Source organism: Salmo salar, chromosome 11 (genome assembly GCF_965601325.2).
Source record: "Salmo salar chromosome 11, fSalSal1, whole genome shotgun sequence".
In the NCBI taxonomy this organism is placed as follows: domain Eukaryota; kingdom Metazoa; phylum Chordata; class Actinopteri; order Salmoniformes; family Salmonidae; genus Salmo; species Salmo salar.
This window is the reverse complement of record NC_138301.1, coordinates 38,020,001-38,046,135: the sequence shown is the minus strand read 5'-3', so window position 1 is coordinate 38,046,135 and position 26,135 is coordinate 38,020,001. Positions and strand designations below refer to the sequence as shown.

Below are 26,135 nucleotides of genomic sequence, written 5' to 3'. Positions count from 1 at the left end.
TGAACATTTTATCAAGTAGTCTTTAAGATATTAGGCTACTAGGGTTCTTACTTTGCGTTTTGGTGTACTGAAAAATACTCTGATGTCCATCTTTTATTTTTCTGCCATTTTTCTACCTGGCTGGCTGGCTACACACACACAGTGTGTAGGTCATTTACAGTAGGAGATGGGCTTCTATCATCTTATCTTCTATCATTCTATTTGGGCTTCGATCTAAAATGTAGCTAGCAAATGTGAAACGGATTAAAATGACAAGAGTTGACAGCTGTATGAGTTCACCATTTACACAACATATGCTGCAACCTTTTGTAATTTTAATAGTTTGTTTTACATTGGCTGGCTTCCAACAATAGCTGAATTTGCAAAGCTAGCGAGCACCAATTCCGTTTCAGTGGTGTTTGCTATAATCTTTGCTACCCGGGTTAAATAAAGGTGAAATAAAATAAATAAATAAAAGTTCCCTTGCGACAATTTAGCTTTTGCAACGAGACCATTAAATATATTTAAGACAATGGTAGAAGAGAGTGTAGTTCTGTTCAGTTTGGACTTCAGTTTATCGCTAACCTTATCACAGGGACTTTGAAGCACTAACTTACATCATCTGCATGCTGATCTTGGAATAAATTGACGATAACAAAGATTCCATCTTTGACTACGCCACATAAATGGAATAGGTACTAGCTAGCTTAATAATTAATATTTGCGCGCTAGCTCTGCATATTCAGCTAGTGTGTGTGCGTGATTGACTGGATTAACCTCACGTCAGTTAAGTTCATTGAGTGCCTTTCAGACAGTAGACACGACCCCTCTGTTACCTTGCCAACTAAAGAACTGGCAGTGGATCAAACCATTGTGAGGCAAAGGGTGGGGGGGTTGCAATCTTTTGAAACTTGAAAACGCGCTATTAAGTGTCTATAATCAGCACAATTGCTTTCATTGCGTATTATTAATATTATTTAAATTACATAGTTATGTTTCAGTGATATATTGGGGGGGACAAATCATATTTTTCCCAGGATGGGGGGGTCGTGTCCCCCCCGTCCCCCCCGGGATTTCCGCCTCTACATGTTATATAGTCTTTAGGTCCATACAGCATCAGATACATGGGCTACATATACTGAGACAGAGGGGCCTGTTTCCCTCGCTCCGGTGATTTCTCCAGTGAGATTCAGGCACTTGCGAATTGACCGAAAATTATGAAAACACAGAGAGGAAATACTTTATTTTATCATTTTTATTGGTGAAATATTTGGGAAATACTGGCTCCCCTTGGCATCCATGAATACACCCCACTGCGGCAGGTGCGCAAATATAACATCACAGCAGTGCACAGTTAACCCTGTACACTACTTTGTATTGTATGATTTATATACATTAAAATGTTTTCCCTCGCATTGAACCGTGAGAAAAAATACACTTCTTCAATGACAAGCGAAAAAATAACTATTGTACGGTTTTTTAAATGGAATGTATACACATAACTCTAACACCTTAGGAATGAGCTATGTTGTGCAGTAGCCTATAACACGCAATGTGCTTTATAATGTACAGGAAAATAATCAATATGAATATATAGTCTCCATCGCTGTGCTTGACTTGCAGTTGGTGCTAAGGTGTAATTACGTCATTCTAGGTGGAAACAAAGCCGACTGGGTGCCTTTTTAGCACCACACGCGCGCGCGTGAGAACGCCGACGGCTCGGTTCCAACAGCTACCGCAAATCCGGTCCCGGAGTGAAGGCACAGTCCCATTATTGGAATACAATACAAAATATGATAAAGGAAGGATTTATCCGAACGGGGGTGACTGGGGTTCGAATCGGATCTTTTGGCTGGTTATTTACTACGGTGTCCGACTGGAATGCATATTATGGTGTATGTTTCAATTGACGAATGAATGTTGTGCGTCAACTTCGCATTGCTGCCGCCTTGTTTTGGTGACTTTGAGGAATCTATACCTTTTGAATGCTCACTCGGATGAGAGCAAATGGAATCGTGCGTTAGGTGAGTCTATTTGTCCCTTTGTTGGTTATGTACTGTATGAGCGCGCGCACGCCAGTGAAGAACTCGAATATTAATTTAATTCTCTCTGTTTCGAAGTACTCAGTGGTGAATGTGAGGTTATGCAAATGTGATTGAATTATGACTGTGTGGATATCCATTTCCGTTTGAGGAACGACACTGTTCAGAGTTCTTGATCTGAATCTAGTGGGTATACAATTACAAAAACGTAGCCCAATCAATATAATATAATCAATATCAATATTCCTGAAAAGTATATACATTTAATAGCAGCTGCATGATAATATATATTTTAGAATTAGTTTAATATGAAAACCAATCTTTACTGATCCCTATCTGAAGACTGAAGCCTTCTCCAAACTATTACCACATTTAATTTATATCTTATTCACGATAACACAAATAGACGTGATCATTAGATGAGTTTATTAGTCACATGCACAGGGATAACTATTGCTTTGGGATAATAACATGGGATGTAACACCTTATATTCATGATTATGCAATGTTTGGCTATGTTTTGATTGTGGTATGTGATTGTCCAATAGTCAATATCTCACTCTCTCTCTCTGCTGTGTTCTCTCTCTCTCGCTCTCTCTCGCTCTCCTTCAGGGTCATCCTCCTATCTCTCTCATAAGGGGGACAGGTCTCCCTTGTGTTTGAGACATTCCATTTCAATGGCATCCCCTGTACAGTATACTTAAAGAATAGGAGACTAACGAGGATATCAACATCTAGCTCCATCCCACACCACATGCCATGGATCCCCTACCAGAGTACTCCCTGTTCCTTGTCCGGATCCTGGAGGAACTAGACACTAAACACAGTAGTGTGTCCTACCAGGACCTCTGTAAGTCCCTGTGTGCCCGCTTTGACCTGGTCCACTTGGCCAAGCTACGGAGCCTTCTGTTCTACACAGCCTGCCTGGACCCAGCCTTCCCTGCCACTCTCTTCAAAGACAAGATGAGATGTACTGTTGAGGACCAGCAGTCTAAGAAACTCATGGTGGCAGCGGATATCGTCACTATGTTTAACCTAATCCAAATGAACGGGGGGATCGCCAAAGATAAGTTCCCGATGGCACCACCGAGGCCCAAGTTCCACAAGAACCAGTCGTTTGAGTCATGTAGGTCCGACACTGATGTTTATAAGTACCAGGACTATGAGAGGGGCGGCGGTTATGACCTCATGGATCAACCCTCCAGGGCGGGTCACCACCCCCACCATCGCCCCATGTCCCAAAACAACTCCTCCCACCCCTGCCCACACCCCCATCCCCACTCCGCCAGCTGCAGATCCAACTGCAGCCCGCAGTTTATCCCGACCTCTGACCCTAACTTCTTATTGGGCGTCAACAAGGATCTAAAATGTCGAGCAGCATCGCTAGATAAGCTGCAGCACCTGCCCCAGTACTTGAGCTGCAGTCCTCCCTCGCCGCCCTGTGAGATGCAGAGCACCTACTTTCCCATAGACATTGACAGTGAGTCCACCACAGACCAGGAGTCCCTGCAACACATCAACCACACGGAGCCCTTCTCTGTCCACTCCTGTGTCCAGAAGAGAAACATCTTCAAGGAGGATTTTCACAACCTGCTAGCGTTCTCCCCACAGGTCTGTGTCTCTGGTCTTTAATGATATATTATTTATTTATTTTTATTAAGCGTTTAAAAAAAAAAATGTTTTACATACCATTCATTATGCAACAATAATTATCCTGATATTTGTTTGGAAGTACTCCCAACAACTTTGAGTTCTAATGTTGTCCCATTACTACACTGAAACAACAATACATGAAAAAATAAACATTGAAGATAAAGTCAGACTGATTTCCATTGCAGCCTCCTCCACTGTTAACCATCTCTTATCAATTATCACTGTTCTCGGTCTAATTTTCACTGCTATATGTGGTCAGCTACTTTCTTTAATGTGCCATGTTTTGAGTTGTTTCTTTCCTACTAAATGGTGCTAGCTGTAAGTATTTGTGCCGTTGTTTGCTAACCTTACCATCTAAATGTCAAAGAAAAGCACAAGACACCTAAAGGAGAAAACAATAGTGATAAAACAGTACCCCCCCACTTCCTGAAGCTGGTCCATAGATCTACAGATGTAGGATCTTAATTTGACCTGCATTGTTGCAGCAAAATAATCCTGCAACAACAGGATTTCAACGTTTAGTCCATAATGTTGCTTGATTAGTGGTTAGGCTATAAGCTGGTCAAAATGAGGGTACATGAAAAGTGGAATACTGTTAATATAACCGTTAGTGCAGGTTTTTCATGAATTTATGTCAATCATGAAGGTCATCTGCATTTCCTCTGGCACAGGAAAAGTCTCATCAACAAAAGAGTGATGAAATGAAGATCCTACATCTGTATAGCCTATGTCACATAGAATGGAAATGTCTCAATGGACATAGCTCTCAGTGAGAATAACCAATCTATAAAACGTATTTCTTTCTAGAAAGGCTTGGTCTGAGCCTAATGTTACATCCAGCACCTTTATGCTTAGTTTGACTCTTTCTTTGTTTGATTTGATAATGCAGGGTGTTTTGACTGATGTGTTAACACAACAGTGTATTAACATGTTGTTATTGTTGTAAAAGTGAACGAGTCTGTAACAATTTCTTTTTTCACTTGTGTAATGACAAAAAATGCTCAAAACAATTACAAAACAATTACCAAATTTCTATGAAACTATTACATTTAGGTTTTAGTCAGTTAACAGATGCTCTTATCAGCGCGACTTAGAGCCAAACAATACAATATTACAATACTGTTACAGTGTCACTACACAGCTTTAAGAGCAACTTAATGAAGTGTTACCCCATTGTCATTATAGGTCATCACCTCAGAGTGCAAGCCAAACATCAGGGCAACTGGAGGCTACCACCGGAGAGAGCTCCACAAACCTGCCACGTTCTTCAACCACAGCTTCGAGCTGCCCTACAGTAACCCCTACTTTGAGCCTACTATGAACTCGCCCATTCAGGAGAAACGGCGAGCGAAGCACGAGAGTCTGGACGACCTTCAAGCGTCTACGTATTTCGGCCCAACGACAGTGACGGAGTCGGTGAACACACGGAGGAGTACGGCTAGGCCGGGGAAGCAGCCAATTTGGCCCGTGAAAAGCCTCAGTCTGAACGCTGAAGAAGGGCCACCGGATTTCGAGAGGTCATTTCTGAACGGGAAACCGCTGAAAGACAACCATCGCCACAATGTAGTGAATAAAGAGAATGAGCAGCACTTCCAGTGCGCCAAAGAGAAAGTGGTGGCCTCCCCTTCAGGGTTCGCAAAGAAAACCAACGGGTTGAAAACAAAGGATATGTCTTCAATGGCGTGCGGTCCCGGGGTGGGTGTCGACAAAAGAGAGGTTGGGAAAAGATTTAAAGAGAAAGGCATCAACAGTACGTCTTTTCAGGGAGGTAACATAGACAGCTCGTCCAGCGTAGGGACACAAACGGAGCAGGCCGAACAGAGGAAGCTAAAAGACTATGCCGCCGCTCATGCAAAATACGGGGAGAGAGAGAGGCACTCGTGCAAACACTCGGAAGAGGACTCTGAGATCATCAGTGATGACATCAGTGACATCTTCCGCTTCCTTGATGACATGAGCGTGTGCGACTCGCTGGGCGTCATCCAATCATCGTGCTACAACAGCATCGGATCTCTCTCTCAGGTGACCATGAAGTCTGACGGCGACAGCTCACCCGAATGCAACACGGTCAAACTGGCCAAGTCCAAGCTGGACTGCCTCTTTCACTCCCTAGAGAACACGGACGACGAGCTCAAATCGAGCGTCTGCAAGCTTGTAATGAGGATTGGTGAGATCGAGAAGAAGCTGGAGTCTCTGTCCGGAGTCCGAGGGGAGATCTCGCAGGTGCTCTCCAAGCTCACCAAACTCGACGAGAAGATTCAGGAACCCGAAACCAACGGGAGACCAAGCGAAAATGCTTTAGCCACCACTTCCACCCCAGATCACCTTCACCCTGACCTCAACCTCTCGCCCCATGTCTTTCAGTGCCACACGACAGGCCACAACATCAAAGTGGACAACGGATCAGTGGAGTGGGGCTGCTCAGACAGTGAGAGTCTGAGGGTCAAGGCAATTAAGAAAAGTATGTTCACGCGGAGGTCGTCACGCTCACTCAATGAGGAGAACAGCGCCACGGAGTCAAAGGTGGCGAGCATCACCAACTCACCACGGGACTGGAGGACGGTGTCGTATACCTCGCACCATGGGGATGAGGGCAAAGACAAGGACAGAGACCGAGAAAGAGACACCAAGGACAGACACAGGAAAGCCAAAGAGGTAAGAAAAATGGTTTACATTTATAACACTTTTCACATTAAACCAACATTAGATACTCTCTTTATATTTTTTTGGCTGTTTTGATGTAATATGAGAGCATATTTTCTACCACAAGAAAGCGTCTTTGGGAGAAAAGCGATATTATAATCCTATGTAGTATTATTATCATTACAGAAACATGACAAGAGTAATCAACGAGGTAAGAACAATGGAATACATTTATATAAGTCCTTTGTAAGTGCTGGACTGCACTGTACGTTGTTCAAGAACAGACAAAGAAAAGTATTCACACCCCTTGAATTTTTCCACCTTTTGTTGCGTTACAAAATGGGGATAAAATTGATTTAATTGTAAAAAAAAAATCAACAATCTACAATAATTTTTTATTTGTTTTTGTAAACTAATATATCTTGATTAGATAGGTGTTCACCCCCCGAGTCAATACAAGTTATTAACAACTTTGGCAGCAATTAAAGTCAGTCAGTGAGTCTTTTGGGGTAAGTCTCTGAGAGCTTTGCGCACCTGGATTGTGCAATATTTGCCCATTATTGTTTACATTTATTTTAAATTTAAAGCACTGTCAAGTTGGTTGTTGATCATTGCTAGACAGACATTTTCAAGTCTTGCCATAGATTTTCATGCAGATTGTCACGGTTGTCGTAGGAATGAGAAGAGGATCAAAGTGCAGCATGTGTGTCGTTCCACATTTTATTTATACTGTGAAACTATGCAATACATAAATATACTGAATGAAAAAACAACAAACCGTGACGCAGAGATGAACACATACACAACTCAAAATTAACTTCTCAGGGCTGCGTGGGACGCTACCGTCCCACCCACGGTTCACACTGTTCAACAGCCAGTGAAAAATCAGAGCGCCAAATTCAAAACACCACAAATGTCATAATTCAAAGTTCTCAAACATACAACTATTTTACAGCTTTTTAAAGATAAACCTCTCCTTAATCCAACCACATTGTCCGATTTCAAAAAGGCTTTACGGTGAATGCATAAAGTTAGATTATGTTAGGACAGTGCCAACACAAGAAAAACCACACAGTGTCACGTCCTGACCAGCAGAGGGTATTGTTGTGTAGTTTTGGTCAGGACGTGGCAGAGTATGTCTGTGTATGTGTGTTCTGGGTGTTGTATTTCTATGTGGGTCTGTGTGGCTCCCGATCAGGGACAGCTGGTGATCGTTGTTCCTGATTGGGAGTCATATAATTAGGAGTATGTTTGTCACTTGGGTTTGTGGGTGGTTGTGCTAACACTGCTAGTCTTTTTGTATGTATAGCCTGTTGGCCTGTCTGAAGTCGTTCGTGTTTATTGTTTTTTCGTGTATTCTTTATTCTTTACATTAAAAGATGAGTATCCACATCCCGCTTGCATTTTGGTCTGACTCTGACTTCGAGATATCTTCAGATGAAGGAGAAGATTATGACACACAGCCATTTTCCAAGCAGGAGAAGGGTCATAAAAACCATAAATACAGCTAAAATTAAACATTAACCTTTGACGATCTTCATCAGATGACACTCCTAGGACGCAAGGTTACACAATACATGTATGTTTTGTTCGATAAAGTTCATATTTATATCCAAAAAACCCATTTTACATTGGCGCGTGATGTTCAGAAAATATTTTTCCTCAAAAACTGCCGGTGAATCGGCACAACAATTTACAAAAATACTCATCATAAACGTTGAGTACAATATTAAACTGTTATTCAAAGAATTATAGATAAACATCTCCTGAATGCAACCGCTGTGACAGATTTCAATAAAGCTTCACGGGGAAAGCACACTTTGCAATAATCTGAGTACAGCGCTCAGAAAAATACAACAGGCAATACAGATACCCGCCATTTTGGAGTCATCTAAAATCATAAATAGCATTATAAATATTCACTTACCTTTGATCTTCATCAGAATGCACTTCCAGGTCCACAATAAATGTTGTTTTGTTCGATAAAGTCCATAATTTATGTCCAAATACCTCCTTGTTTGCGCGTTCAGTAAGCTACTCCAAATGTAGGAAGCTCGCCCAAAATTTCACGATGATAAGTCAAAAAAAGTTATATTTACGTTAGTTGAAACATGTCAAACGTTGTATAGCATCAATCTTTAGGGCCTTTTTAACATAAAACTTCAATAATATTCCAACCGGACGATTCCAATGTCTTGAAAAACGTTATGGAACACAGCTACCTCATCACGTGAACGCGCGCCACAAAACTCATGTCATTTTCTGAGTCACCAACTTCCCGGCCTTCTTGTTTGCTCTGTGTTCACCGCAAAAGCCTGAAACTAGGTTCTAAAGACTGTTGACATGTAGTGGAAGCCTTAGGAAGTGCAAAATGAACCCTAAGTCACTGTGTGTTAGATAGGCAATGACTTGAAAAGACTACAAGCATCAGATTTCCCACTTCCTGGTTGGATTCTTCTCAGGTTTTTGCCTGCCATATGAGTTCTGTTATACTCACAGACATCATTCAAAAAGTTTTAGAATATTCATAGTGTTTTCTATCCAAATCTACTAATAATATGCAAATATTTGACTCTGGGCCCGAGTATTAGGCAGTTTACTCTGGGCACGAAAATACTGCCCCCTATACCTCGACAGGTTAATCACCCACAAAACCCAGGTGGAAAAACCCCTACTTAAGTACGATCTCCAATTAGAGACAACGAGGACCAGCTGCCTCTAATTGGAGATCATCCCAAACAAAACCCAACATAGAAATACAAAACTAGAACTTCAACATAGAAACATAGAAAAAACACCCCCTGTCACGCCCTGACCTACTCTTACTATGGTCAGGACGTGACACAGATTTAAGTCATAACTGTAAGTAGGCCACTCAGGAACATCCAATGTCGTCTTGGTAGTGTAGATTTGGCCTTGTCTTGGAAGTTTAGATTTGGCCTTCTATTTTTTGGGTTATTGTCCTGCTGAAAGGTGAATTTGTCTCTGTGTCTGTTGGAAAGCAGACTGAGCCAGGTTTTCCTCTAGGATTTTGCCTGTGCTTAGCTACATTTTGTTTATTTTTATGCTGAAAAACTCCCCAGTCCTTGCTGACGACAAGCACACCCATAACATGATGCAGCCACCACCATGCTTGAAAATATGGAAAGTGGTACCCAGTGATGTGTTATGTTGGATTTGCCCCAAATATAACATTTCATATTCAGGACAAAAAGTTAATTATTTTGACACATTCTTTGCAGTATTACTTTGAAAACAAGATGCATGCTTTGGAATATGTTTTTATTCTGTACAGGCTTCCTTCATTTCACTCTGTCATTTTGGTTAGTATTTTGGAGTAACTACAATGTTGTTGATCCATCCTCAGTTTTCTCCTATCACAGCCATTAAACTCTGTAACTGTTTTAAAATCACCATTAGCCTCAAGGTGAAATCCCTGAGTGGTTTTATTTCTCTCTGGCAACTCAGTTTGGAAGGACGTCTGTATCTTTGTATTGATACACTATCCAAAGCCGAATGAACAGCTTTACCATGCGCAAAGGATATTCAGTGTCTGCTTTATTATTTTTACCAATCTACCAATCAGTGCCCTTCTTTGTGAGGCATTGGAAAATGGGGTAGTCATTCACAAATCAAGTTAAGTGTGAGTCCATGCAACTTATTATGAGATTTGTTAAGCAAATGTTTACTCCTGAACTTATTTAGGCTTGTCATAACAAAGGTGTTGAATACTTTTTGACTCAAAACATTTCAGCTTTTAATTTTTTATGTGTGTAAAAAAAATTATGAAAACTAAATTCCACTTTGACATTATGAGCAGTGGCGGTTCAAGACCATTTCAACTGGGGGGGCCAAGCTGGGGCCAGTTGTATTGTTAGAGGGGCCAGTTACATTAGACGTTATTGTTGTCATATCGTTTTCTTCACTGCATTGCAGGCATTAGCAGGCAAAAGACCATGTTCATAATCATCATCGTTGCCACTGTCTAACGGATGTACAAAAAGAACGATAGCAAAAATATGTTATGTAAAAATTATTTCATACTCCACATTTAGGGGGGCCACAAGGGGGTCCAATATTTTTGTCACAGGGGCACTGCCCCCCCCCCCAGAACCACTAGTGATTATGAGGTATTATGTGTAGATCAGTGACACACAATCTAAATGTAATCAATTTTATATTAAGGCTGTCAGACAACAAAATCTGGAAAACGTCAAGGGGTGTGAATACGTTCTGAAGGATCTGTTAGTCGTTTAGCAGACGCTCTTATCCAGAGCCACTTACAGTAAATGAGTGCCAGTGGAGGCTGCTGAGGGGAGGATGGCCCATAATAACTACCCTTAACTACACCAGTGGAGGCTGCTGAGGAGAGGATGGCTCATAATAACTACCCTTAACTACACCAGTGGAGGATGCTGAGGAGAGGATGGCTCATAATAACTACCCTTAACTACACCAGTGGAGGCTGCTGAGGAGAGGACGGCTCATAATAACTACCCTTAACTACACCAGTGGAGGCTGCTGAGGAGAGGACGGCTCATAATAACTACCCTTAACTACACCAGTGGAGGCTGCTGAGGAGAGGACGGCTCATAATAACTACCCTTAACTACACTAGTGGAGGCTGCTGAGGAGAGGACGGCTCATAATAACTACCCTTAACTACACCAGTGGAGGCTGCTGAGGAGAGGACGGCTCATAATAACTACCCTTAACTACACCAGTGGAGGCTGCTGAGGAGAGGACGGCTCATAATAACTACCCTTAACTACACCAGTGGAGGATGCTGAGGAGAGGACGGCTCATAATAACTACCCTTAACTACACCAGTGGAGGCTGCTGAGGAGAGGACGGCTCATAATAACTACCCTTAACTACACCAGTGGAGGCTGCTGAGGAGAGGATGGCTCATAATAACCTCCCTTAACTACACCAGTGGAGGCTGCTGAGGAGAGGATGGCTCATAATAACTACCCTTAACTACACCTTAACTACACCAGTGGAGGCTGCTGAGGAGAGGACGGTTCATAATAACTACCCTTAACTACACCAGTGGAGGCTGCTGAGGAGAGGATGGCTCATAATAACTACCCTTAACTACACCAGTGGAGGCTGCTGAGGAGAGGATGGCTCATAATAACTACCCTTAACTACACCAGTGGAGGCTGCTGAGGAGAGGACGGCTCATAATAATGGCTGGAGCGTCACAATGGAATGGCATCATACACATAGAACATTAGCTGTACCATGTCTCACACTGTATAATCACGTGGCATTTTGAGGACATTGCATTTTTGAAAACCCGAGGACTATGACAACCAAGCCATACAAACATAAACTGTAAAACTTCAATTAAGTCTTAAATAGCCACCTGTCCCTTTTAATAGCCTGGCATAAGCACATATTTCAAATCAAATCAAAGTTTATTGGTTGCGTACACAGTTTAGCAGATGTTATAAACTGGTTGGTTCGAGCCCTGAATGCTGATTGGCTGACAGCCATGGTATATCAGACCGTAATCCACGAGTATGTCAAAACATTTATTTTTACTGCTCTAATTACTTTGGTAACCAGTTTATAATAGCAATAAGGCACCTCAGGGGTTTGTGATATATGGCCAGTATACCACGGCTAAGGGCTGTATCCAGGCACTCTGTGATGCGTCGTACTTAAGAACAGCCCTTAGCCGTGGTATATTGGCCATATACCACACCTCCTCGGGCCTTCTTAATTAATTATAGTGGGTTCAGAGAAATGCTTATGTTTCTAGCTCCTAACAATTTAGTAAAATGTCAAACAAGTACACAAATGATAATAAATAAATAAATAAAAACAACAAGAAATCAAGAAATGTCTGAACGAATCCAATTAACAACCCAAATTGCACTGTAACAGTAATTCAAATGCAGTCTACTATATACTTCAGTACATAAACACCTGTTTCTAATAAATGCCAGGTTTAAGTCAATTGCTTATGAGTAAACTTCAGTGAGTACTGTAAAGATTATGCAAAAGAAGATAAAGGAGAGCAACATCATTGTCTTTTCAACATTTTATTGAGCAAAAGATGTATACATTAAGGAAATAGACGCCAGGCTCAAATAGACACCTGTCTCTAATAAGCAGCGGTTGTGTTCAGTGATTTAAGCAAATAAATGCCCGTGGCTATTAATAAAGTTTTACGGTATGTAAAGTATACAAGTCATTATCTCCTATTTACATGTAGACAGAGACGGGATGTCATAGAAGTACTGTCACAAATGTCTAGAGATTCAATAGTGTTAATTAAACAGTTGCTATGAAAAGGATATCATTTCCCTCGCTTCCCTTCCTCAAATCTCACACGCACGCACACACACACATTTCATGCACGCACGCATACACGCAAACACACACACGCAAACACACACGAAGGAGACAGGCAATTGGCTCGACGGCAGGATTTGATGCTATAGTTGGGTCACAGACGTCAGTGGAGCTAAATTATACCTAACCCAGATCCCCCTTCCGTCTCACAGAAAGAAATGACACGCATTCTACCAATCTCTCCAATGAGAGGAGAGATTAATACTGTCAATTTAGGACCACAAGAGGCAAGGGATTGTGGGCTGAATCCTTCTCCTTGGGGGCGTTTATGAACTCTCAAGTTAGCACTCTCACCATTCATCATTCGTCAAGGGGAAGGGACCAGAGCCATTTCAGGCTTAGCAGATAAACAGCTGGCATCCAAATATACAGTAGAGCAGGAGGTGACACGCTAACAAGGAAGTCTGTAAGGTAGTCTGTTGTGAGATTTACATGGATCAGAGTGCCATATCGTAGGTCTACTGCTGTTATACAGACAGAGGTAATAGGGTCTGTTTGTGAACAATTATCCGTTTGTAAATGACTGTTTTGTGATTATTGTTGGTTTTTATATAATGGGAACTAATTCTCAGGCATGTGAATTACAATAGATTCCTTTCCTGAGAATTTCTTCAAACCCCCCCACCCCCTTCCCATGGGAGAAGAAATGAACTTGTCCATAGACTCTGATGATTTAAGGTCAGATTTATATTTCCCCTTCATGGTTTAGATTAGGTGAAGGTCACGCGGAACCTAGATCTGTGCCAATGGGCACCCTCTTCTACCACCTCCCTTCCCTTCCCTGGGGTTAAGGGGCTTTTAAACAGCATGTTGAAATGTCAGTTTGCAGGTGTAATACTGACTAGTCATTCTCAGTGACCTTTCCCTGCGAAGCCAAATGGAGCGGATGTTAATTGAAATGGGTCTCGACCTCGAGCTGTCATTCTACAAGCCCTGTGCTGCGTATGCATCTTTTTGATCACTGAATGGATAACTGCCTAGCATGCATGCCCTCTCCATCTACATGAGTTGCCTCTCTCTGTCTCTGTCTCTGTCTCTCTCTCTGTCTGTCTCTGTCTCTGTCTCTCTCTCTGTCTGTCTGTCTGTCTGTCTGTCTGTCTGTCTGTCTGTCTGTCTGTCTGTCTGTCTGTCTGTCTGTCTGTCTGTCTGTCTCTCTGTCTCTCTGTCTGTCTCTGTCTGTCTCTCTGTCTTTCTCTCTCATTTTTTTCTTAGTTGGGGCGGCAGGTAGCCTAGTGGTTAGAGAGGCGAGCCAGCAGCCAGAGGATTACCAGTTCGTATCACGTGTCCGATGGGAAAAGTCTGGCAGCAAGTGAGCTGGCAACCAGAGGGTTGCTGGTATCTAATCCTAGATGCCATTGCCTGCCATTGTGCCCTTGAGAAAGGCACTCAACCCCCCACAACAATTAGCTCCCTGGGCGCCTGGTGTGGGAGCCCCCACACCTTTCCAAAACCTGTGTATGTGTCTTTAGGAGGAGTTGGGTTAAAAGAGGAAGTCAAATATCTTAATCTGATAGGTCAAAAGACTGGATATACGTTTCCCACCGTATTGCTTCCACCTTCCCTGACCTCCAACTTTATTCATGTGCCCAACACTCCTGAGTCACTCCATTTCATCATATTCTTTGCTTCATGAGCACTGACAGGTGCACCGCGGAGGTTTGAATTGTATATTAACGTTCTGTCATTTATTCTTTGAAGTGAAGGTAGTCTTTTTCCCTGTCAGGATTCTTGGGAGTTGGCAACATATATTTTGTATAACAAAGACACCTGGCCTTTTCCATAAAAGTAGTTTAAAATCACTTTCTCTACAGTGGAAATGGGTGGTTGAATGTTGAAAGTTTTGTGCCTTTGAAATAAGAATTCTAAGCTGCAGCTACTTCAGTAAATGTTTTGGAGGGATGTGAAAGGTTAAAAGTCTATTCATGATACAAATCCCTCCCTCACCTTGTTAGTTAGTTCCTCTGTTTGACCCCATTCCAAACCCAGGGTCACGTGGAGAAATATTTCACTTCCCAAAGTAGAGTCTGAATGAGCAAATTCCTCAGTCAGTTTCCATGTGTTGGGACTTAACACGTACACCATTGTCTTACTTCAGGAAGCAAAACGGCTGTCTGTACTCATCTGTCTGATGACTCTGGAACCCTTATGGAATAGATCAAAAGCTACAATATGCTGTCATTATGCTGTCATTACATTCTAATAATACCTAGGTGACTGTCAATACAAACTCTTTGTCCTCCCTAAAGAATCAGAGTTCGTCTTAATTAAACCCTACCAGAAGTTTCACACAAGGTTAACACATTTCGTTTGCAATAACATCAACATGAAGTGATTTGATAACCTGTTTCTAATATGAAAAAGAGTGCCACCAACTGGTGGTGGTCTCCAAAAGAGGTGCGGGTTAAATATAGATATAATCATCCCGGCGTCTCCATTAGAAGGCTTGGTAATGACCAGTAGGAGACAGATGTACGAGGGGACTAGTACAAGTGGTTTCTATGAAAGAAGGACATAAATAACATATTTTACATAGCGGTAATAAGGTGATAGCAACGTGCTATGTTAATTGTTATATGTAGTGTATATACAGTAGATGAAAATCTACAAAATATTCAATAGCTTAGACAGTAGCTATATATGCTAGCAATGAGCTAGCATGCTAGGTAGCTAAGCTAGCATCACTTGAGTACCGGACACAGCTCTGGGGGCCCATGCGCCTGTCATCCCGTGTGGCTCGGTTGGTGGTCCCGTGTGGCTCAGTTGGTAGAGCATGGTGTTTGCAATGCCAGGGTTGTGGGTTCGATTACCACGGGGGACCAGTACGGAGAAGAAAAAAATGTATGAAATGTATGCATTCACTACTGTAAGTCACTCTGGATAAGAGCGTCTGCTAAATGACTAAGATGTAAATGTAAAAATGTCATCGATGTCTAATAATTTAATAAATATATAAATAATTTTGACAGTAACCCTCCAAAAAGACATTCATAAACATTTTTAATTTCCATATGTACTAGGAAGTTAAGTGTTTGTTTCTTGGACTTCAGGAATATGACTGAAAAAGTGCCTCAGGCCTTGAAAAATAATACATTTAACATTAACTGACTGAAAGTTTTAGTTTAGAAAACGATCTCTCCACAGAAGCGACAGTTACAGGGACGGTAAAAAACAGCTTGATTGCCCTAGCAACATCAGGGAAACTGGGCAGAAGGAAGTGGTGCTTCAAATACAGCAGTTCTGCAACATCTTTAATTGAGCCTCTCATTCTCCTTATTTGCCGGCCTCAACAAGTTATGGAAAGAGATTAACTGTATAGGAAGCTCTGGGGACAGGTCGTCTGGATACTGGACAGCTCAACAACAACAACAAACGGTTTGCAATTTTGTTTATACTGGTGAACCGGCGTTTGAGATGTGTGGTTGCATATATCAACAGTCCCTTATCTCTAGTATAATGTATCTTGGCATGCATCATTCAAGACTAAGTTTCAATTGTGTGCAGTGCAATGGACATATAATGCTCAATGTCTCAGGAAAGACTGTCTGGGTTGACAATACTCAGTATAGAAAACAGTCGGGCTCGCACCTTGAACCTACAGGCCGTGGTGAAAAAATGTACACACAAAAAAAGGACTTCAGGACACCAGGGGAGGTTCTCAAGTTGGAATTAATTTGATTTAATGTAATTGACCTTGCAGCCCATTTATGTAAGCTGTTACCGGCTGAGTTCAACAATAAATAGTGGCTGAATTTGTCCTTAAAACGACTACTTTTATTCCTAATTGCTAGGCTATTCCATGTCATCTTTTATTCCTCATTGCGAGGCTATTCCATGTCATCTTTTATTCCTCATTGCGAAGGCTATTTGATGTCATTTTTATAAAAAGTGTTTAAATGGCAGCTAAATACGGTATACATTATAGCTATAGATTGTACACTGCATAATGAAACAATCCCTAGTAAGCTAGTGTTTCGACGGTGGATTTACTTTTTTGGCATTAATAGACAACTTTCTATCCAAGTTGGGAGAGAGCGCAAGGGCAGCTCATGTCATGCAGATTCAGGGATTATTTAAGATGCTATTTGAAGAGGTAGGGTTTCTGATGTTTTCAGAAGATGGGCAGGGACTCTGCTGTCCTAGCTTCAGGGGAAGGCTGGTTCCACCATTGGGGTGCCAGGACCGAGGAGAACTTGGACTGGGCTGAGCGGGAGCCACCTTCCCGTATGGGTGGGAGGGCCAAGAGACCAGAGGTGGCAGAATGGAGTGCTTGGGTTGAAGGTTAGGTCAGAGTTAGGTCAGAGTTTGTGAGCCTGTGTCCCAGGGCTGTAGAGTGTGAATTTGTGAATTTTCTACTTGCCTGACACACAAACTGAATTCTTCCGCTGCTCTATCATTTGTTACATACTTCAGTCTGAGGCTGCCATCACTGAAGGCATTTGTGGTGATGTCAAAATGAGTGGGTTTTGTACAAAACAAAGTAATCAGCAATTGGATCATCTCTAACCAATCAGTTTCAAAGACAATGACACATTTTCTAAATGCCGCTTTAGCAATGCATATTCTGTCTCTGGCCCAACCCATCGGTTTCTGCCACCAATCAGACTGAATGGATTTCCATCCCGACTCATTACGTGGGCGTGGCGTAGCGTTTGACTGGAGCAAGGAGTTTGGGTAACAAGGCAAGTTTTGTACATAACACATTTGAAATGTATCTGGGACTACACATACACTCCAAACTAGTCCAGCCAACTTAGATACAAATACACAGGGATCAAAGGGAAGTGAAACGGCGGGGAGTGGTCTTTGGAGACTGGAAGTTAAACTGAGTCGTCTTGAGGTGATGGAATGCTTCTGTATTTCATGGCAATATATGCTGGAGGGAGAGACATATAACTTGTGAGTCTGTTGTCTTCTGATTATTGTCTAAGAAGTATATACTCAGAAAACGGTCCATTGGTGGAACATAAGAAGCTTGAGAAGAAATTGGACCAAACTTTGTGTTAATTGGCTCTTACTCATCCTTCTCATCAGTCATTCAGCTCAATGAAGCAACTGACTACTCTAGATCTAAGTAACAATAGGCTTTCTTCTGTGCCAAATGCCACTCATAATATCCAATCTCTGACAATCTTGGATCTCAGATACAATACCATCAATAAACTAGGCTCATTTGATTTTGCCAATCTGACAGGACTAACAATGAAATCACTGACATTAAAGGCAATGTTTTTCAAGATTTGCAGGACTTAAAACTCCTAGATCTGGGAAGAAACAGTATCCCATCTTTACGTTATGTTTTTAAGAATTGTTTGCAAAAACTAGAAAACTTGCAATTGGGAGGCAATATGCTAAGAACTATCCATAAAGGAGACTTTAAAAGCTTACAATCCCTCAAAACGTTGATTTTATTTGACAACCAAATTGACACTGTGGAAGATGGGGCCTTTCAGGGTTTGGTCAATCTTAAAATGCTTCATTTGGCATCGAATAGAATGAATAAAATAAACATTAGGGCCACTATGTTCAGAGGACTGACAGCCTTAGAAACACTTGATTTGAGTTTGAATCGTATTAAATATCTACATTATGGTGAACTTAAATCCCCACCCTTTTCTCTTCTGCCGTCTCTCAAGATCCTGATCATCTCCGCTCAGCATCCCTTTGGAATGTTGAATATACCATCCAACTTTCTTCATGGTCTGAAATATTTATTGGCATTCAGCGCAAGGAGTCTTAACATTAAGTCCTTTCACCCAGACACATTCATCCACATACCACAGTTGTGGTCCCTTGACATCAGCCTGAATGAGTTCACAACCCTGAGCAAGGAGTTGTTTCACCCGATCCCTCGACTCAACAGGCTATACCTGTTAAAAGCCCAACTTCAGTCTTTAGATTTTCTCATAGGAGCCAACCTCACTCAACTCAGTTACTTACAGGTAAGAAAGAATGACTTTACAGTAGTCAGTGAGACAATGATACGTTCTTTACCTGCTTTAGTTTACTAGGACCTGCAAGACAAGACTTTCACCTGTGACTGCAGCAATGCTTGGTTTATCCAGTGGGTGACAACAGAAAACCAAACGCAGGTTGTTGATGCTTATGACTTTACCTGCAACTATCTGGTCAATCTAGGAGGTACCAAACTGTTGGACCTTGACACCCACTTCTGTTCAGTAGATATAGGATTCTTCTACTTCATCTCCTCCACTTCTCTGGTCCTCTTAACCTTGCTGGGGTCCTTTATCTACCATCTCCTGAGATGGCAGGTGGTCTATGCCTACTATCTCTTTCAGGCTTATCTCTATGACACAAAGCGGAGGAATGTCCGTGTGACTCATCAGTATGATGCCTTCGTCTCCTACAATGGCCACGATGAGCCCTGGGTCCTGAGGGAACTTCTGCCAGAGCTGGAGGGAAACAAGGCTGGAAGCTGTGTCTGCATCACCGTGACTTCCGGCCAGGCAAACCCATCGTAGACAACATCACAGACGCCATCTACGGGAGCCGCAAGACCATCTGCGTGATCAGCCGTCGCTACCTGGAGAGTGAGTGGTGCTCCTGGGAGATCCAGGTGGCCAGCTTCCGTCTGTTTGATGAGCAGAAGGACGTTCTGATCCTGGTGTTTCTGGAGGAGGTCCCAGACCAGCAGCTCTCCCCCTTCCACCGGATGAGAAAGCTGGTGAAGAGACCTACCTACCTGAGCTGGCCCAGAGCTGGGGAGCACACTGGAGTCTTCTGGCAGAAACTCCGGGTGGCTCTGGAGACCAGGGACTGCCTTGCTGAAGAGAACCCCATCCTGTCCTGGGTGGATAGAAAATGATAATGACTAACTAAATGTAACGTTTCTAAATGAAAAGGTGCTATTTCATCCAAACATGGCAAAGAAATATAGTAAAAAAAACTATTATAAAAAGATCCCAATCAACCGTCAGACTTTGTTCTAGATTTACCCTACTGAATATAATTGACAACTGGCAATGTTTGAAATCAGAAATGTAGTTTATGCAAATCTACAATAAACTTTATGATGAAATGTAAAATGAAATGTATTATGAAATATATTATGTGTGCTATTTGATGATGAATTTATGATGAAATGTTTGACTTATTTACTTGTTATGTTCTCCTAGTTCTCTAGCTTTCTGGAACTTTAAAATGTTAGGTTTTAGGTGTAAGAGTTAATATTCTTGAAATTGTTAAGTGTAAGCGAAAGCTTTATATAAACCACCTTTTGAGTCTTTGTGATGAAAAACGCTTTGAAAATAAAATGTCAAATACATTTGTCATCTTGCTTTTTATGCGAACTTTGTTTTTGACTAGCTATAAACTTTTATTCCTAATTCTATAGAACCCAGGAAGAGAAGGCATGGCTCCCTTCAGCTCCTTATTACATCATTACCATGACTCACTATCAATCGTAGCCATTTCCAAATGCCACAGATAAACCATCACTCAAAAAGATTCATCTTTCACTCTCTCTCTTCTCTTCTTACCTCTGTTGGCATATTGCCCAGATGGAGGGTAACCAGTTGTTTCTGACACTCTGAATCAGCTCAGAAACCATTTGAGGAATCTAGTATACCTGTACACTGGTGCCATACAACCAAGCCTGGCTCACAACTTTGACTTTCTCTTCAATTCTCCACACGGCACTTACTGCTGTGGAATGTACTCCAGTAGCTTCCACACAGTAATAAGACAATGTTAAATTACTGTAGGTATAATGGAGTTATTATATATTTACCAGGCTTATAGAGTTGGGGGTAGACCATTGCAGGGCTGCCTGCGGGTGATGGGCAACACATCAGCACCACAGTATTGTCCTGCTCACATTTTGAGTGTAATTCTAGACCTGGGTATTGATTGTAATATAGTCTAAATGAGCAGTTCCTTGCCAGTATAAGGGTTAATTGTTATTGTAGTTTGGTCAGGACGTGGCAGAGGGTATTTGTTTTATGTGGTTCGGGGTGGTGTGTTTGTTGAAGGGCGTTTGATTTATTATTTCCGGGTTTTGGTTTATGTTCTATGTTTAGGTATTTCTATGTTTAGTCGAGTGAGTGTATTTCTATGTTAGGTTAATGGAGGGGTTGGGACTCTCAATTGGAGGCAGGTGCTTCCTCGTTGCCTCTGATTGAGAGTCCTATATATGGGTAATTGTTTGGTGTAGGTTTTGTGGGAGATTGTTTCTTGTCTAGCGTGTGTGAGCCTGAGAAGACTGTTTCGTTGATCGTGAGTTCATTTTGTTATTTTGATGTTTATTTTCAGTTAATAAAAGTTCAAGATGAGCAACCACATACCTGCTGCATTTTGGTCCTCCTTTCCCAACGACAACCGGACAGAATCTCCCACCACAAATGGACCAAGCAGCAGAGTAAGGAGCAAGGGGATTTCGAGATGGACTGGTGGAAGAAATGGACCTGGGAGGAAGTTCTGGACGGGGCTGGACCTTGGCACCAGGCTGGGGAATACCGTCGCCCACGGGAGGAAATCGAGGCAGCCAAGGCGGAGAGGCGGAGGTACGAGGCCTTGTACACGCCGATAAAGCATGAGAGGCACCCCCAATAATTTTTTTTGGGGGGGGCACACGGGTAGTTTGGCTAGGCCAAAGAAGAGCCAGAAGCCAGCATCCCGTGATTATATGGAGGAGCGTATGGAGTGGAGGGCTCCATGTTTCGCGGAAGAGCGCACAATCTCGCCCATACGCACGCACAGTCCGGTGCGACTTATTCCAGCCCCTCGCAGGTGCCGTGCTAGAGTGGGCATCCAGCCTGGTAGGAGGATGCCTGCGCAGCGCATCTGGTCGCCGGTACGCCTCCTAGGACCAGGCTACCCAACTCCCGCTCTACGCACGGCAACCATCAGGCCCCTGCACAGCCCAGTCCGCCCTGTACGAGCACCGCGCTCGTACAGGGCTACTAGTTCCTTCCAGCCAGGACGGGTTGTGCAGGAGGTAAGATCAAGACCGCCTGTGCGCCTCCATAGCCCGGTGTTTCCAGTTCCTGTCTCTCGTGCGGACCCGGAAGTGCGTCAGCCCAGTCCGACTCGTCCTGTTCCCACTCCCCGCACTAGCCTGGAGGTGCGTGTTCCCAGTCTGGCACGTCCAGCACCAGGCTTCAAGTGCGTCAGCCCAGTCCGACTCGTCCTGTTCCCGCTCCCCGCACTAGCCTGGAGGTGCGTGTTCCCAAGCTGATAACCCCAGTACCAGCACCACGCACCAGGCTTTCAGTGCGTCGGCTCAGTCAGGAGTCGCCAGAGCTGCCCGTCTGCCCGGAGTCGCCAGAGCGGCCCGTCTGCCCGGAGTCGCCGGAGCGGCCCGTCTGCCCGGAGTCGCCGGAGCGGCCCGTCTGCCCGGAGTCGCCGGAGCGGCCCGACTGCCCGGAGACGCCGGAGCGGCCCGACTGCCCGGAGACGCCGGAGCGGCCCGACTGCCCGGAGACGCCGGAGCGGCCCGACTGCCCGGATCAGCCGGAGCGGCCCGACTGCCCGGATCAGCCGGAGCGGCCCGACGGCCCGGATCAGCCGGAGCGGCCCGACTGCCCGGATCAGCCGGAGCGGCCCGACGGCCCGGATCAGCCGGAGCGGCCCGACGGCCCGGATCAGCCAGAGCGGCCCGACGGCCCGGATCAGCCAGAGCGGCCCATCGGCCAGGATCAGCCAGAGCGGCCCATCGGCCAGGATCAGCCAGAGCGGCCCATCGGCCAGGATCAGCCAGAGCGGCCCATCGGCCAGGATCAGCCAGAGCGGCCCATCTGCCCAGAGTCTGCCGATGACCCAAAACCAAGGGAGTTTAGCAGCAACCCTGAACTGAGTAAGCCTGACAATTTAAAAGGAATTTTGATTAACTGTATAATTGATGAGTCTGCATACAGGGTGGAGAGGAGGAGGTCTGCCCATGATCCGGAGCAGGGGGAGTCTGCCTACGGTCCGAGGCTGATCGGGTCGGTCGGCCCTCTGGAGGACAATAGGCTGGAGCCTGAACCACCACCTGCATAGGTGGGTTGGGGAGGGGGGGTGTTGCACAAGTGCCGTCGGTGACGGCAGCCACCCTCCCTTCCCTCCCTTTAGTTTAGGGGGATTTTTTGTTGTTGTTTGGGGTTTTCGTTATTCTTGAGGTGCTTCCGGGGTTAGCACCTTTAGGGAGGGGGGTACTGTCACGTCCTGGCCAGTATAAGGGTTAATTGTTATTGTAGTTTGGTCAGGACGTGGCAGAGGGTATTTGTTTTATGTGGTTCGGGGTGGTGTGTTTGTTGAAGGGCGTTTGATTTATTATTTCCGGGTTTTGGTTTATGTTCTATGTTTAGGTATTTCTATGTTTAGTCGAGTGACTATTTCTATGTTAGGTTAATGGGGGGGTTGGGACTCTCAATTGGAGGCAGGTGCTTCCTCGTTGCCTCTGATTGAGAGTCCTATATATGGGTAATTGTTTGGTGTAGGTTTTGTGGGAGATTGTTTCTTGTCTAGCGTGTGTGTGAGCCTGAGAAGACTGTTTCGTTGATCGTGAGTTCGTTTTGATGTTTATTTTCAGGTAATAAAAGTTCAAGATGAGCAACCACATACCTGCTGCATTTTGGTCCTCCTTTCCCAACGACAACCGTGACAACAATACATTTATCCACAGCAATATGAATACAATACATTTATCCACAGAAATATGAATACAATACATTTATCCACAGAAATATGAATACAATATATTTATCCACAGAAATATGAATACAATACATTTATCCACAGCAATATCAATATAGTACATGTATCCACAGCAATATGAATACAATACATTTATCCACAGAAATATGAATACAATACATTTATCCACAGCAATATGAATACAGTACATTTATCCACAGCAATGTGAATACAGTACATGTATCCACAGCAATGTGAATACAATACATTTATCCACAGCAATGTGAATACAGTACATGTATCCACAGCAATGTGAATACAATACATTTATCCACAGCAATGTGAATACATTTATTTTCCATGATAGTTCCACTCCCCCCCCCCAATTTAAACAGTTTCAGTCATAGTCTTCTTCATTCCCAATATGGCATATCATCACACATTCATATTGTGTAGAAACTGTATCCAACACGCCAGGGGATACTTTGGTATATTCATATTTAATGTTAGAAGAGGTTTTGTTTTTTGCAGTACTGTTGTGTCCGTGTGACTAGAGAGAGGGTCCTGAGAGAGAGGTCAGATGCAGACCCACAGTAAAGGTTAGTCCATCTGATCAGTGGCCTTTGAAGCCCAGCCATACCCCCTCTGTCTTATCAGCAGTCCCATGTTCTTATAGCTCCTCTCCCTCCCTCTCTCCTCCCTGACTCTCCCTTTCCTTTCTACCCAAACTCCCCTCTGTTCTCTCCTCTCCTCCCCTCTCCTCTTTGCTCCCTCCCTCCCTCTCCTCTTTGCTCCCTCCCTCCCTCCCTCCCTCCCTCCCTCCCTCCCTCCCTCCCTCCCTCCCTCCCTCCCTCCCTCCCTCCCTCCCTCCCTCCCTCCCTCCCTCCCTCCCTCCCTCCCTCCCTCCCTCCCTCCCTCCCTCCCTCCCTCCCTCCCTCTCCTCTTTGCTCCCTCCCTCCCTCCCTCCCTCTCCTCTCCTCTCCTCTTTGCTCCCTCCCTCCCCTCTCCTCTTTGCTCTCTCCCTCCCCTCTCCTCTTTGCTCCTTGCCTCCATCCTCTGCTCCACCCCCCCACTCTCTTTCTCCTCCTTCTGTTCTTCTCTCTCAATCTCACCTCCATCTACTCCCCGGTCTCCCCTCTCCTGCCTCCCTCTCCACTGCCTCGCCATCTCTTTCAACCAAGCAGTCCCCTGATCCTCCCTCTCCCCTCCCATTCAGATCAGAAATCTCCCTCTCCACTCTCTCTTTCCCTCCCTCCTCTCCCCTCCCCGTCACCAGAGCAGAGCCTCTGCAAGACTCGTATAACTCCTGAATGTTAATAAGGATGTCAGGTTAGGGTGCCAAAACAACATTGTGAGAAGTGTGATGGCAGTGTTGAAGCTTTCATCTCGCTTGTCACTCTCATTAGGTAAGTCAGGTAGGTAGGTAGGTAGGTAGTTAGGTAGGAAGGCAGGAAGGAAGGAAGGAAGGAAGCAAGGAAGCAAGGAAGGAAGGAAGGAAGGAAGGAAGGAAGGAAGGAAGGAAGGAAGGAAGGAAGGAAGGAAGGAAGGAAGGAAGGAAGGAAGGACATTCTTCAGTCTCTGGAATGATTCCATAAACATGGCCATCATCCCCAACTGCCTAGATGATACAGCTAGCTACTAACCTCAGCTGAGAGATATCCTCTAAGTAGACCTACCACACAGATAGATAAGCCCGATTGACAAGGAGCCTGGGTGATCAGGAGCTGAGAGCTGATTTACTTGGCAAAACAAACCACACACACACATACACACATACAAACACACATCGATTTGTCTGCGAAGGAGCATTCCTGAATCCAGACGTGCACTGTGCTGTTCTCCCCCTACAGCTCGGTATTCATCAACTTCCAATTAACATTGAATGCAGCCCTCCAGATGGCTGGAGAGACGTCCATTTGGAACGTACAGTCGCAGCCTATACATTCAGAGACAAAGGCACATTGTCAATGTATATATGAGCAATTAACCAGAGACAGGAATAGATTTGAGTCACTTCTATGACTCTGATAGCTGGCGTTACCCATTGCTGTTAATGTTGATGCAGACAGACTGGCCATAGGGCAATTCAGGCAAATGTCAGATGGGCTAGTCTGGGGTTTTTGCGCTAAATGCTTATTATTTGGCTAATAATGGTGGCGTTGAGGGAAAAAATGGTCCAGTGTGTTAGAAATTTCTAGTCCCAATGCGTCCCTGCATTGAGGGGTGTAAAGAGCCTAAAAACACTCATGAAGAATTGAGTATTTGTGGTAAATGTGTTGTTTCTTTACTGGCCCAGACATGTAATCAATAGATTGCACAGTAGAGTGATGTGTTCTTCACGTTGTTTATCTTGGTCAGTGGAGAGGACAATCGTTCATTTGAGGGACTTGCAGACATACAGTGGGGGGGAAAAGTCTTTGATCCCCTGCTGATTTTGTACGTTTGCCCACTGACAAAGAAATGATCAGTCTATAATTTTAATGGTAGGTTTATTTGAACAGTGAGAGACAGAATAACAACAAAAAAATCCAGAACAACGCATGTAAAAAATGTTATAAATTGATTTGCATTTTAATGAGGGTAATAAGTATTTGACCCCCTCTCAATCAGAAAGATTTCTGGCTCCCAGGTGTCTTTTATACAGGTAACGAGCTGAGATTAGGAACACACTCTTAAAGGGAGTGCTCCTAACCGCAGCTTGTTACCTGTATAAAAGACACCTGTCCACAGAAGCAATCAATCAATCAGATTCCAAACTCTCCACCATGGCCAAGACCAAAGAGCTCTCCAAGGATGTCAGGGACAAGATTGTAGACCTAC

General features: G+C 43.8%; 1 protein-coding gene and 1 pseudogene across 1 annotated transcript in view; both read left to right on the top strand.

Annotated features, from left to right (window-relative positions):
* The first annotated feature begins 1,619 nt into the window (after positions 1–1,619).
* The window catches only part of minar1 (membrane integral NOTCH2 associated receptor 1), a 39,075-nt gene continuing 14,559 nt past the window's right edge, over positions 1,620–26,135 (top strand). Inside the window, exons 1-3 of the mRNA XM_014127537.3 lie at positions 1,620–2,003; positions 2,634–3,632; positions 4,860–6,329. Of these exons, the coding sequence (XP_013983012.2) occupies positions 2,781–3,632; positions 4,860–6,329 (2,322 nt within the window). The 5' untranslated portion in view covers positions 1,620–2,003; positions 2,634–2,780. The remainder of the gene's footprint in view (positions 2,004–2,633; positions 3,633–4,859; positions 6,330–26,135) is intronic.
* LOC106562589 (toll-like receptor 13) lies at positions 18,120–19,857 on the top strand (annotated as a pseudogene).